We start from the raw sequence: 14,147 nt of genomic DNA, 5'->3' as shown, positions 1-14,147 counted from the left end.
AGGAAGTAAAAAATACAGATGCAGGGCAGAGATAAGAAAAGTCAGCAGTGCTATTTTTATTGATGTGTGTTGACCCGTAGTGATAACAGTGTAATAGAATAAAGCTTAAACATGACAGTGTAATATATTAGTGAAGGTCACATTTTTATTTGAGTGTCAGCCTTTATTTTCTGATTGCTTTTTAAATACTTTTATATGATTGTTATTAGTCATTATTCTGACTAGTATTGGTTTAAAATGTGGAACTAACTTTTTCTCATCCTTTAGAGGAAGGTGAGTGAACATGTCCAGTTTGTGTGCACAGCAGCAGGATTTTGATGTTAATTCCTTGAACTCTGTCGCAAAATTTCTTCTTGAAAGCACAACGGAAACATTTCAGTGGCTGACTTCACTGTGTTCAAACCACGGAAACAAAGACTTGAGTGAACTTCAGTGTGAAAATAACCGTTTTATGTGCAGCAGGTGCTCCTGCGGTTTGAGGAGCCGCCGACACCCCGGAGCTCTGCTGCCCTCTGTTGCCCCCTGCTGCTCAGGACCGGCATCACTGCATCCGTGAGATCAGACGCTGTAGTCTGTCTTTACCTCTTATAACTTTGTACTTTATAGCTCACAATCCTTCTTGCTTTTATTTTGTAGATTATGGCAAAAATGAAAAGCGAATCCTTAATTTCCATCCTCAGAACTTTGGGTGGGTTTAAAACATTTTATTATCTTTAAATATATATACATAGAGACTATGCCCCAATACTCTCAAAAACTACATTTCCCAAGTTACCCCCAATCCCGGAAACGCGTCATCACTTGCGACCTTGTCTTCTTCACTTGGTTTTCTAACAGGCGGAGAGGACGAGCATGGCGAATAAAGATCCCGGGGTGAGTGTTTGTGAGTCTCCCGTTTAAACTCGGCTTTAAAGGGAAGTTTTCTGCCTTCAGCTCAGGTTCAACCGCTCCGGGTTTCCCGCGCTTTGCACGCACCTGGGTGACATTTTAAAAGCTTTTAGGTCTGACACGTGAGTCTGATGTAAGCAGGTTTACACTCGAAACCATGTCAGCCAGGTTCCATCCAGCCTGACGGCACTAATGAGGCACAGGTGAGGCCGTGAGAGCCACTCGATGCCGGTTAGCTAGCTTTACACTCAGGTAGAGAGTGGGAGTCGAACATGACGCCGGGGTCCCTTTAAAACTCTCTCAATTATGAAATAATTGACTTAACACATGTATACGCATTAGAAGTAAATTCACTGAAAATATTGCAAGTTTCTAGAAGCAGTTACTTAATTCTGCGCATGCGTAACACACTCAGGTGCATCAGGCGTGCAGGCAGGTGAGTCTGCAGTCCCTGATGTTACACAGGCTAATTAACCCGCAGCTAGCGCATCAAACCAAAGAAGCTGCTTCTCTTTAAGTCGAGTTATGTTTTGTGCTTTTTGCATGAGCCGAGTTTAAACTTAGTCCTTAAAGTTCAGACAGGTGATCAGACGTGTCCAGCCTTGTGTTATTAGCATCCTTGTTGCTTTTTTAAAACAGTTTATTTTTAGAGAGAATCTGAGCGTCCTCTAACGAGGTTTCTGTGGCGGGTACATGCAGGCCTTGTAGATATACAGGGAGGGGGGTTGTCCACTCGGAGTCAAGGTCACTGAGTTTTAACCATGAGTGTCCTGCGTGAGCGAGCACGGGGAGATTTACTGAAATCCTTGTGTTTCAGGGTTTTCTGCAGCAGCTGCGGCAGATCGCAGGCAGGATGTCTTCAGGACCTCGGGGCGCAGGACTCGGCTTGAAGCTGCTGATTGGTGCTGGAGCTCTGGCTTACACAGTGAAGGAAGCCACATACACAGGTAACCCCCAGTCACTGTGAAAGCATGAATATTCAGCACAGCTGGGGCTCTGATCCCTGACACTCTCACTCTCCTGGAGTAATCTGTCATATTTAGTGTGACAGTTCTTTAGAGACCTTTTATCAAAGCGTGTCTGTGGTACAGGCTCGAAGCTCAATTCTGTCCTTCATTGATACAAAACACGGGATTGCCTGCAGCTGCTCTGCAAGTTTCCAGCTCTGATTAAGGAAAAGTGGAGTTGGGCTGCAGTTGTTACCCAGCCAGACACAGACGGAGGATGATGTAAATTCTGCGTCTAAAGGTGGTCGGCTCAGGCTTGTGAAACAAGAAGTGATTAAATACGTACAAAGTATTTACTCACTAAATGGTTTTTAGCAGGCAGCCACACAGTCTGCTCCACCTGCAAGCACTGGTGCTAACAGCCTGTTTTTTATTATATGAAAAACTTTTAATGTTTAAAGCTCAGCAGGATGGAAATGGGCCTTTCCTGTATCTGTGGAACCTTCAGGCTGATGGTGGTAAAAGAGAAAATCCACAGCTTTGTGCTTGTATTAGTTTTCATCTTGTTTCACGAACTACAATCTAAAACATCTTCACTGTTTAATTAAAGTCTTTCATGTTCAGATCCATGTTTTATATTTTTATTAGAGCAGCTTAGCTGGAGTCCCAGTTCGCAGGCCTCGGTGCTCCTCAGCTGTCTGTAAGAAGCTGTTTTACCTTCACTTAAAGCCAACTTCTGTGCGTGAGCTGACCACGTTTACAGTAAGGTCTCTCTATGACATCATCAAGGTCCAAGAGCAGGAAAAAACTGCGTGAAACTGAGTATTTAGAGCAGTCTGAGCTTTAGACTCAGGTAGGGCTGTGCGATATGACCAAAGTCTCATATCCCGATAAAAGACATTTATCGTCCTGACAACGATATAAATCACAAAAATGTAACATTTTCTGTCAACTCTGTGAATCTCGGGCAGCTCGACTTGTGTGAAGTGTTTCCAGCTGGGCGTCGTGTAGCTGGAGTCGAGTGTTTTAACCGGTGCATGAAACATTTTTAGACATAAGTCGTAACGTTTTCTTTCAAAGTTTGAGTCTAAGGTTTATTCTTTAGCACCTGGCGGCTCTTTGTTGCTTCTCCTCCGTAAACACTCTGCATCTTTCACGTGATTCAGTTTATTCTGAAAAGTCTCAACAGGATCTTGAGCTTTATTGTGAAAGGTTTACGTGGAAAACAAACAAGCGGACAGCGGAGCCACTTGATGGTGTTACCGTCGTCGTTGCTAACGACAACGCATAAAAACAGGCGCTTGTCCGTCTGTAGTGTGGTTATATTAAATATAAGAGAAAGAGAGAACTTTAAGAAATGAATGTAGCCACTGCAGTGACGTAGTTTATTTTACGACACCACGAAACAAAAGAGCGTGATAGGAAACGACGTTTTTATATCGTCATCTGATATATATGGTTATATCCAACAGCTCTACTCTCAGGTGTTACTGACCACATGTTAAACTTTGGTCACGTTAACGTGAACGTCCGCCTCTGGACCAGGTGAAGGTATCAGAAGTTTGTTTTAATCTCGGTGTAACAGGCTGAAGTGTCAGCAGCGATGTCATTCGCATCGTTGCTGTGACGTTCACACAGCAGAGAGGTCTGTGCTGACAGATCTGTTTGTGGTTCATGTTCCTGAGTGGGAGCTTCAGGCCGGTGGAAACGGCTCCGTCAGTTTAGCAGAAACTGAAGAACAGAGCTCAGGGTTCAGTCTGAGGTTGGTCTCCTGTGTGCAGTGGAAGGAGGTCAGAGGGCCATCGTCTTCAACCGGATCGGAGGGATGCAGATGGACACGGTGCTCGCCGAGGGACTCCACTTCAGGTACGAGTCCACACCCACACTGTTACCATAGCAACCAGCTCGTACTGACTGACAGGTGACTGATGCTGCGTGTTGGCTCATATTAATGGGCGTGGCTGTTTGGCGGTGTGGGCGGGACTGTAAAACAGTCAGAAAGTGTTTTAATTCTCTGTTTCACTGCTCCGTGTGCTCTGTTTCTAAATCTTTATCAGCGGCTCCTCGATACATCTCAGGCTCTCTAATCTCATTTTCTAAATTTGACCTTTTCTGAGTTGATTTATGAAAATAGTTTTTTCCTTTTTGAGTTTAACGGATCAGTGTTGGTCAGGCAGCAGGCTTTTCAGGGCCAAACAGTCGTCCGACTTTCTTCCTTTCCATGAAACGGCACTAAAAGAAGTCCTGCAGAGTAGATGGACATGAACATGAAGGTGCAGCCCCCAACACCTGAGGATTCCAGCATTAGTTTAATAAAAACGATTTACGGATGCAGAAAAAACAGATCAGCAAACTAACTGATGTGATTCTGTGTCTGTCTTCAGGATGCCCTGGTTTCAGTATCCCATCATCTATGACATCAGAGCCAGACCCAGAAAGATCTCCTCTCTCACTGGAAGCAAAGGTCAGACGCCTCCGTCGTATAACTGAAGACCGTCTGTGGACGTGTTTGGTTTTAGAGGAAAACGAGTCCAGTTTTCAGTCCTGCAGCCTCGAGGACACATCAGGTTGTCCTCCAAGTCTTAGATTAAGCTTTTAATCATTAAGTGTCAGTAAAGCTGCTTCTCAGCATTGTTGGAAACTCCACAGGTGCAGCTTCATGTTTTCATGTGTTTACAGACACTTCACTGTTTTCATATAACAGCTGGTTGGTTTCAGATAATCAATGAAACAGTAGATCGATATGTTCAGTCAACAGTTTGGAGACTTGGAATAAGCCTATAAACTATAAGAACATACCCACAGATGGCCCCAGTACGTTACTGGGGCCATCTGTGGGTTATTTCACATAAAAACAAAGCTGGTTTAGCTCGCTGACGAATCCGAGGTGTGAATGGAGCCTGTGCAAAATCATGAGCTTCAAACAAGTGCAGTCGTGTGAAGCTCAGCAGAGATACGGCTGGTTAGTCAGCAGCTGTCACAGATGTTCAGCTTCTGACTGGTTCTGTCTCAGACCTGCAGATGGTCAACGTCTCCCTGCGAGTTCTGTCCCGGCCGCTGGCGTCCAACCTGCCCGTCCTCTACCAGCACCTGGGACAGGACTACGACGAGCGCGTGCTGCCCTCCATCGTCAACGAGGTGCTGAAGAGCGTGGTGGCCAAGTTCAACGCATCGCAGCTCATCACGCAGAGAGCGCAGGTACGAACACGCCCCCAGAGCAGCGCGCTTAGTTTGAATCTGTTTAGCCCTTTAAGACCTGCCATAGAACCAAGTCAGTCATCTTTATATTCTTACATGCTGTGGAGCCATTTGTGGGAGCATTTCAAGTTGCTTTACATCAATACAACCGTTACAGCCCAAATTTTAATAATATGTCTGCATTAAGTCCACAGTAACTACAAAAAGTGCAAAAAAGTGCAATAAACTACAAAAAACTTGAAAATCATTTGTTCTTTTTACATATATTTCTAGTTAGAGAAATTTAAGAGGCTTATCCCTCAAAACTGTAAATACAAAAAAGTTTCCAACCACAGAAAGTTTATTTTGAGTGTCTGCATAGTTTTATTTTTGAAATACACCAAGTTTTACATACTGCAGGAAAAACAAATAATTATTATAAGTATAAACCAGCACGTGCATCAAAAGAAACTATTTCCAGCTCTGCATCACAGAAACGACACAGAAAAGCATGAAGTCAAACACGAGTTTTAAAAACACCAGTTTAGGCTCAGAAGACCCGGAAGGTAAAAAACTACATTTTCCGCGAAATGACGTCACTTCGGGTTTCGGGCAGGTCATGGCGGACGTGCGATCGTTCCAACGTAGGAAGTGTTTTGAACAGCTGATCGGCAAAGTGTGTTTCTGGAATATTCTGTTTTTGTTGCTGCAAGTGCTTTTTATGCTGTTTTTGCAAAACTTTATGTGGAAGGAAACTGTGACCGAGCACAAGCTGATGGCGTAAGATGTAAGTACAACTCCTCCAGTTTCATGTGCAAAAACAATTATTGCGCTAGCTCACGTGGTTCCGGTTCTACAGGGATTTAAAAATAGTTACGCAAAACGGAGCGTGCTGCTCTGCCCGGCTTTAAAGGGTTAATCACGTGTGGTGATGTGGGGTCACACACAGACGCACCTGAGGAGGATCTCAGTCCAAAAAACAAAATAATTATATTATGGAAGCTGTTACATCACATTATTTCTCTGCGGGTCGCCTGTGCCTCTTCGTCTGATAACCCAAAGCTGGGCTGCAGTTCAGTGCGGTGGTTGTTCCAGAGGTCCTTAGACCTCCGAGGTGAGGCACCCCGACTGTTCCCCGATCAGATACCTGAACCAGCTCAGCTCGTGGAGGTGCAGCTCCACTCTGAGCTCCCCTGGGTGTAAGCTCCTTAGAGTGTCTGAGAGCTCAGCTCAGACGCCCTGTGGAGGAAGCTTATTTTGGCTGTTTGTGTCTGCGACCTCGGCCTTTCAGCCGGGGTCATGACCTCAGGGGAGGCTTGGATCCTGGTGCCACTGGTAACCTGAAAGCTTCACTGTCTGGTTCAAGCTCTGTGCACCATTACGCTCTGGTGCTACACTGTGACACTGACCATGAGCAACACTGTGGGAACGACTCACCCTATCCACAGCTGTGGAGTGTTCCTGCAGGGGACCAGTCAGAAGTCCTGACTGGTCCCTGCAGCTCGACATAAATTGAATATTTCAGAGTTCTTGATGATCACTGTTAGTGATCTGACACTGAGGTCTGTCTGACTCCGTCTCCTGCAGGTTTCCATGCTGATCCGCAGGGAGCTGTTTGAGCGGGCCAAAGACTTCAACATCATCCTGGACGACGTGGCCATCACCGAGCTCAGCTTCAGCCGCGAGTACACGGCCGCCGTGGAGGCCAAACAAGTCGGTGAGTGAAGAGTTGCTCAGTCTTTGTCCTGCAGCCACATCGGGCTGAATTTCTGACCCCGGGGACTCGATGATTACTGCGTCCACCTGACGGCTGGTTTTTCATCAGCGTGTGGAGAATGAAATGATTTCAGTTTATTGGAGACTCACTGTGACCTAAAGCTAAATATGTACATTACCCAGATTAAACCAGAGTGGTGAGCTTATAAAAACAGTCACGTAAAAGGTCGTTGGCCTGCTGGGTGAACGATTGTTGTTTGTTCCTCTTCAGCCCAGCAGGAGGCGCAGCGAGCTCAGTTCTATGTGGAGAAGGCCAAACAGGACCAGAGGCAGAAGATCATCCAGGCCGAAGGAGAAGCTCAGGCCGCCAAGATGGTGAGCTCCGCTTTGGAGGGACATGTCTTTAAGATGAATCACTTTTTTAGATCAAAAAAACAAATGAAATCCACAGAGTCACAGTGTGTGCCACAGCAGCCCCTCCAGACCGCCGTCTGAGACTCTGAGACTCAAACGTTTGGTTCGTTATAACATTCAGAGCTGAAAAACCTTTCAGATAAAATTATTGAGCCTAATGCTGTCGTTATAATTACCGGATGAAAATAAACACGTTTCTAGCAGAGAGGAGCTGCAGGAGTCGCTTTTTCAAGAAGCTCGTTCATTAAACGTCAGCAGGTGACGTGTTCGTAGAGGAGGCCTCCGGCTGTGGCAGGTTCAACAAAACCTCAAACCCAAGTCAGAGATTACAGCTTCTCCCTGGTAACTCAGACTGACAGATCTGACCAATCAGCGGGCGATTAGAGATATCTGAGGAATATTAACAGGACACGAGAGCAGCGCTGCAGCAATCAGCACCTCTGAGCTCAGAAGTTCACGTTAATCACTCGTTTGTAGGTTTATCACAGAGAAACTTCAGTACATGTAACGTCTGTCACGTCACTGAAAGCAGCATAAAACACATCAGGGACTGAGCATGCTCACTGTAACCTCATTTATGACAACGCATCACACTTATTAGCTCATCAGGTAATGTGGCTCTTCCAGCCCGGGCTGTGGGTCCGGCAGCGTCACCCACACGTTCGTGTTTCCTCGTTTCAGCCTCTGATCAGAGACGTGAATCTTTGTGCTGGTGGTGCTTTCAGCTGCTTCTTATCCCAGTCAGGTCCCCACAGTGGGCAGCTCCTCCGGAGTTTGCCTTCCTGACACAGCCCCAGTGGGGTGCGTCTCCTCCTGGGATCAAACCAGGAATCTTAGACTTGCAGATCTCAGGCGTGAGGAAGCTGAGACTGAGTCCATGTAAAGCCTCAGACGACCTCTGAGCAGCAGTTTGGATGGCAGTGTGAGAGCAGCTGTTTCCAGCTGTTGTTTTTGTTAAACATCTGCAGTCATTCAGCGCTTTCAAGGATTTTTACGAGTTGGTATCCAAAAACAAAGCGAGTGTGCTTCAGTAAAATCCAGCGCTTGTTGCTGTGTGTGAACTCGCTCACCTCAGCCTGTGAGAACCAGAAACACCTCAAACAAACACTTCATCCAAAAATGTGCTAATTGTTTTCTCTGCACGTCAACGTGCGTGCGAAGCCGAGCGGCGACACGCCCGCAGCGTCGATCCCGCTCGTCGTTGGAGCGCTGGGAGTGGCTCGCTCGGCCCGCCGCTCGCTCTCCTGCAGGTGCGTAGCGCTCACTAACAGCCTGTTTCTGTCTGCCGCAGCTGGGCGAGGCCGTGACCAAGAATCCAGGTTACCTGAAACTCAGGAAGATCCGGGCGGCGCAGAACATCGCCAAGACGGTAGGAAACACGACCCGCACCATGTTCGTCTGTTTGACACGTCTTAACCCTCAAAGCCTGAAACAGAATCCCACAAATAAACACAGTCGCAGTTCTCCTCTGCGTACTGTCCCTTTAAAAACGCACAAACAAGCACAAACCCCCGTCCCAGACTCCACCCTGCTGACACTGAAGCAGGGGAGAGGAGCACCAATGCTTTTTGTTTGAGTCGAACGAAACCTCAGCAGAGCCGAGAGTCGTGCGCCGCCGATGAACTCGTCACATCACGATTCTCTTTAAACCAACAGGTTTAAATGTAAACTCGTCAGGTTTCTCAGTCGGACCCTCCTGTGACTCCTCGTGGTGGAGAATAAACAAAGTGAGCGGAGGTGAAAGGCGAGAGGAAATGTTTGACGCAGTGATGCTGCTGTGCTGCATCGTGCATTTACCATCAGCTGTAAAAGAGGGGAGGTGTTGTCACCCGCTGGGGGGTGGGAGCGGGTGGGTTGGCGTGGAAACATAAGTTTCTCGAGCACGAGGTGACGTAGGATTTTGAAATTCACACCAAAGGTGGAGCTGACATCAAGGTCAAAGGTCAAGTCAAACCTTGTGTGTGTCTCCTAGGAGACTGCAGGGTCGCTGATAGGATGATTAAAACGATTGTTTCAAGACGTTTCCTGTGACACTCGAGCGTCACTTCTACTGTGGACACCACAGAGGAAGAGCTGGCCTCCTCTAAAGGGTGGATGCACGGGTGGTGTCTCTACCACTTTGTGCTCGTCTTTCAGTCTTCGATAGTTTGAAACGCTCAGCAGTCATTGGTTGTCAGCTGTGGAGCTCGTCGTGCTCGGCGAGCCGCCTCTGTCGGAGAGAAGTCCTGACTGTCGGTGCTCCGCAGAACTCGCTGCACCAGAATGTTGCAAAGCTGATTATGAACACTGAGCTAAAGTAGAACCAGAGCGCTGCTTTAGTGTAGCTGTTGTTGCAGCAGCAGCGCCGGCTCACCTGTCGTGCTACAAACACCTGCAGAGTCCCGCCTCTAACCTGCCCCTCCTCCTCCTCTGTGTGGGAGATGAAGAGACACGTATATGAGGTTGAGAACAGCTGTTTGATGGGAGGTTTCACACTCGTCAGTTTGGCTTTGGCGGCTCAAACGTGGACCAGATGATCCTGATGTGATGTTTCGTTTTCTTCAGAGTAAACATCGCACGTGTTCCTGCAGCGGCGTGGTCTCACTGTCGGTCTGATTCTCATCGCCAGAGTAAACTCGTTACTCGGAGCAGCGTGGGGTCCTCCTGGTTAATCGCTCTTTGTACAGTAACTACCAGCAGCTGAGCCGAGCAGCTGACGTGAACAAGAACAGTCACAGATATTTGTTCTATTCATTAATCACCGGATGTTTGGTTTGAGTTCGACAGTGTTGAGCTGCCATGTGTGATCCAGACCACCAGGTGGCGCCAAGAGAGCAGGAATGTAACAGAAAGCAGGACTGAAACAAAAGGCTCAGACTGTAAACTGTCCTTTTTGTCCTCAGCTCTGACCTTTGACCTCCACTCACGCATCAGCCCACAGCAGGAAATGTCGAGCATTAATTCTGGATTTAAATTAAATGTTTGAACGTTTTAAAAGAACGCAGATGAGGTGGAAGAGGCCGAAACGATGATGAGCAGCAACAGAAGAGAAACGTGGCTTCATCGAGGCTTTAAAGTTGACTTTGCATCAAAATCACGGGGAAAACGTCGGGTACTTAAAGTGACGAGCAGGAAAAACAAACCCTCGTGAAGCAGAGTGATGCACTCACACAAAATACAGTCAAATCGTTGATGAAGCAAACATGTTAAACAGGTCGCTCAGAGGAATGAAAGCACAAAGATGTTTCAAAGAGTTTGAGACATAAAATCCTGAGAACCTGACGAGGGAGGAAGCCGTGAACAGACCTCATCGCGAGCTGTGACTCATACATGGAAACTGTGGAAGGCAAGCAGAGAGGAGATGGAGCCGCTCCGCCCCCCTTCAGACACAGGTGAACCTCAGCAGCCAATCAGAGCAGAGAGCAGGTTGATGAGGATGATGAAAACACAGATATGTTTGAGTTTTTATTCCGATGTCAGCCGCAAACGTCTACCCAGCGTCCCACCTGCACCGGCCTCATCCATCAGCTCTCTGCTCAGCAGATGCTGCTGCTTGTCTCACAGTGCAGCTAAAAATGGAGCCGTACACTGCAGCAGCCACTTGAAACCTTTTTCTTCCTGTTTTACTTTCACACATTTTGACCAAGATCTGCAAGTTTTACATACATGTATAAATGTTAAGGAGCTTTACAATTTGGAAAAGCTAAACAAACTGAACAGCAGTTGGTGACGGTGGGATGGAAGAACCTTTTAACAGGAAGAGACTCGCAGCAGAGTCAGGTGATGTGTACAGACCCACAGCAGCATAACTAAGGGAGGATTCAGGGTCACCTGGTCCAGCCCTAACTATATGCTTTAGCAAAAAGGAAAGTTTGAAGCCTGATCTTGAAAGTAGAGATAGTGTCTGTCTCCTGAATCCAAACTGGAAGCTGGTTCCACAGAAGAGGGGCCTGAAAACTGAAGGCTCTGCCTCCCATTCTACTTTTAAATACTCTAGGAACAACAAGTAGGCCTGCAGAGCGAGAGCGGAGCGCTCTAATAGGGTGATATGGTACTACAAGGTCATTAAGATAAGATGGGGCCTGATTATTTGAGATTTTGTGACGAGGAGGATTTAAAATTGCGGTGAAGAGAAGTTGATGTGGGTGAAATCTCTCTGGCTCTGCTCCGTGTCGGTGCGCTCGCCGTCGCTGTGGCGTTTGCAGCTTCATTCAGACTGACTGCCCAAATCCATCAGAGCTAATGTGATGGTGATAATTAGCAGTGACTGAGACACCGTGCGAGTGTTTGTCTCCACCAGAGGATCACTGATGACGCTCATTCATCAGCAGCTCTGAGCGCCTTTTCCATGGCGGCGTGATCGCTCTCACGCGGCAGGAACGTCATCGGGCCCGGGCGTTCGGCTGGCGTCATGCGCCTCCTACATGGATGGCGAGCGTGCTCGGCAGCTCTCGCTCTGCTGTGAATCAGCTCAGTGTTGAGACTCGGACAGTGTTCCCATTGTGCTCGGTCAGGCCCGCAGGCTGCCTCCCACCTGTGTTTTCTCTCTGCTCACTCTGTTTGACCTGCAGGTGGCGCAGTCCCAAAACAAAGTGTACCTGAACGCCGACAGCCTGGTGCTCAACCTGCAGGACAGCAAAAGCTTCAAGTAAGTTCACCTTTTTCACTGGACCAATGAGGTCAAAGCTCTCGGTTACTCAGTGCCGTCTGAACACAGACGGTCCGATGAAGCATGACCCAGTCACAGAGACGCCAGCTGAGTGTGGCCACGTTTGAAACCTTTAAGTTTAACTTGTAGTCCTGCGTCGAAGCCCCGACGCAGTCTGCGCTGTTTTCTGCGGTCGCATGTTGACCTGACAGGAGTCGATGCTGGAAGAGTCTAAACTCTGGAGTTGCTACAATAATGAGGAAGCTGCATAAACAACTGCACATTAATATTTACAGCATCAGTAAAGAGTGTCTGACTCGCACGTATATACTTTTTTTTGTACTTGATTTAGTTTTAGTGTTTGATGTCTCAGCCTGTGGTGTTTTAATGAGTAATTGTGAGGTCAACATTGTGAGCTTTTTATGTAAACCTGCTGACAGAGTCTGGCACCAGTGCCCAGCCCCTAGTTTACACAGATGGGATCTCAAAGTCCGATTAAAACCCACAAACGTGACATTGTTTTTGTTTCGTGCACGTTGTGGGGTCTGCCGCGCTTCAGGCCTGGATTTACGGGTCTTTACGAGGTCAATCGGAGGTGTTTTTGGAGTGCACACCTGCACAATAACCACGATGTTGGCGTGCTGTCCACGGAGCGTTTGTAACGTTTGACTCTTTGTGTCTTCCAGTTTGTCGCTCTTGAAGAAGTAAGAAGCTGCTTCTCATCATTCCTTCAGTTCTGCTTCTGCAGAAAGAAAACCCCTCCGGTCTTCTCCCGTCTTCTCCCCGCCGGCCCTGTTTACCTCCCACAGCAGGTTTATCGGTGATCCACTTCGTTTCCATGACACCGAGCCTGACTTTCATATCTGATAATGTAACATTTACAGACGTTTTTCTCCTTTTTGTAGAATCAGGAAAAGCTTTTTATTTGTGTGAAGTAGTTCCTCTCTGATGCAGCCTTCTGCTTTTCGGAGCTTTCGAACTTCCTCTCATGAACACTTTTCATTAGCACAGCTTAATTTCTGCGTGACCTGTCGCACAGCGCAGTGCTCAAAGTAACAGTTTGACGTGTCGCTCTGAACTTTTCAAACACTATCAGAACGTTTTTCTGTTACTTTGTCAGAAAACTCAAACAAACAAACTCTGGTCTCCGGCGTTAAAGCCGCCCTTTGCGTCTGACGTGTGATCGTAAATGCAGGCGTGTTGCCGTCAGACTGCAGGAGGACGATAGAATGAGTCCACCTGTCCGTGCTGACGCAGTCCGACAGGGAGCAGGTGAGCGCTTAGGCCTGGCGCCGCCTCGCGTGAAGACTCGGAGTCCAGAGGCTTCCTGGACGCCGTCGGCAGGTCAGCTGCGGTGAGTCGGCGCTCGCAGCAGCTTTTGTTTTGTAAGCGTCTCATTCAACATAAAACCTCAAACCCTGCTGAGTCACCGTCGTTAATGCCAGCCAGTATTTGTCAGTGCGCCTCTAACACACCGCAGTTTGTTTGTATGAACGGATCCATGTTTGAGCACTTACACAATTTATACTGAATAAATATGAAGTTCTTTGGAGACTTGCTGCATTCACATGTTTTTATTCACTCTCCTTCTGCTCCACTGGTGGATGTTACACACAGTGAGGTGACCACAGGCCCAGTGTGACAGGAACACTGGTTATTTTGAACTGTGACGCATGCAGAGCTAAAAGACGGAGCTCTTGATGCTCCTTAGTGCTGACGGTCTTATTCAAAGGACTTTGCTCCACTTAGCACAGCGAGCCATGAACGTCTGTGTAATCTGTAATCTTAGAGAAATTCCTTCTCAGGTGTTTAAGATTTGGAGAATCGAGGACCAATGAGAGCAAAGCTGCAGCAACACAGTTGATTTCACAGGTTTGATTAAAGTACTTGGAGGCGTTTACAGTGATGTGACCAAACTAAGCACTGCTTCCTCACCCTCCTCCTGAGAGGGTGAGGAAGCAGCCGAAAGTCAAACATGTTAACTGAACATCAGAAAGTGTGAACGCCTATAAAAGCAAAGGTTTGGGCAGGTTGCAGATGTGGAACGTTGGGCTGTTTGGTAACACAGTGACACAATACATCAGGAGTGGATTTCCCAACGAGTTCACCCCAGGGTCAGACCCACAGTCCTCAGAGAAACCACTACAAACCCAAGAGTGCCAGACTCACAGGCCTCTGTCAGCATGTCAAAGGTTAAAGTTCATGGAAAAGACTGAAAGCACAGCTTAGGTTTGAAAGCTGCATCTGAGCCAACCACAAGACTTCTGGAACGATGTCCTTTAGACAGACGAGACCAAAGTGGACGATGCACAAACACCTCAGTGAGCACGGTGGAGGAGGGTTTGGGCTTGTTTTGCAGTCCCTGAGTGGACAAATGA

At 47.4% G+C, this 14,147-nt stretch overlaps 1 protein-coding gene across 2 annotated transcripts; it reads left to right on the top strand.

Annotated features, from left to right (window-relative positions):
• The first annotated feature begins 770 nt into the window (after positions 1–770).
• Positions 771–13,323, top strand: LOC147307617 (prohibitin-2-like). 2 transcript variants are annotated; one of them, XM_086271902.1, is made up of 10 exons: positions 771–873; positions 1,706–1,835; positions 3,617–3,701; positions 4,220–4,299; positions 4,849–5,033; positions 6,600–6,729; positions 7,000–7,103; positions 8,434–8,511; positions 11,693–11,769; positions 12,456–13,323. In XM_086271902.1, the coding sequence occupies exons 1-10, from the start codon at positions 853–855 to the stop codon at positions 12,475–12,477; spliced, it is 912 nt and encodes a 303-aa protein (XP_086128028.1). In that variant the 5' UTR covers positions 771–852; the 3' UTR covers positions 12,478–13,323. The 2 variants fall into 2 exon arrangements, with proteins under 2 accessions (XP_086128028.1, XP_086128029.1); XM_086271903.1 differs by lacking the exon at positions 771–873 and adding an exon at positions 958–1,091.
• Positions 13,324–14,147: the final 824 nt, after the last annotated feature.

This window comes from Aulonocara sp. 'chitande type north' Nkhata Bay, linkage group LG18, assembly GCF_057382095.1.
Source record: "Aulonocara sp. 'chitande type north' Nkhata Bay isolate Kocher_YH1m ecotype deep benthic linkage group LG18, A_spYH_male_GT1.1, whole genome shotgun sequence".
Taxonomy (NCBI): Eukaryota; Metazoa; Chordata; class Actinopteri; order Cichliformes; family Cichlidae; genus Aulonocara; species Aulonocara sp. 'chitande type north' Nkhata Bay.
This window is presented reverse-complemented; position numbering and strand designations above follow the sequence as displayed.

What these genes read in the sequence shown, in the direction of transcription:
- LOC147307617 (XM_086271902.1), top strand. Translation starts at nt 853, where the DNA reads ATGGCGAATAAAGATCCCGGG. An exon ending in TGGCGAATAAAGATCCCGGG is followed by an intron (nt 874 to 1,705) that starts GTGAGTGTTTGT and finishes CTTGTGTTTCAG; the next exon opens with GGTTTTCTGCAGCAGCTGCG. An exon ending in AAGCTCAGGCCGCCAAGATG is followed by an intron (nt 7,104 to 8,433) that starts GTGAGCTCCGCT and finishes TGTCTGCCGCAG; the next exon opens with CTGGGCGAGGCCGTGACCAA.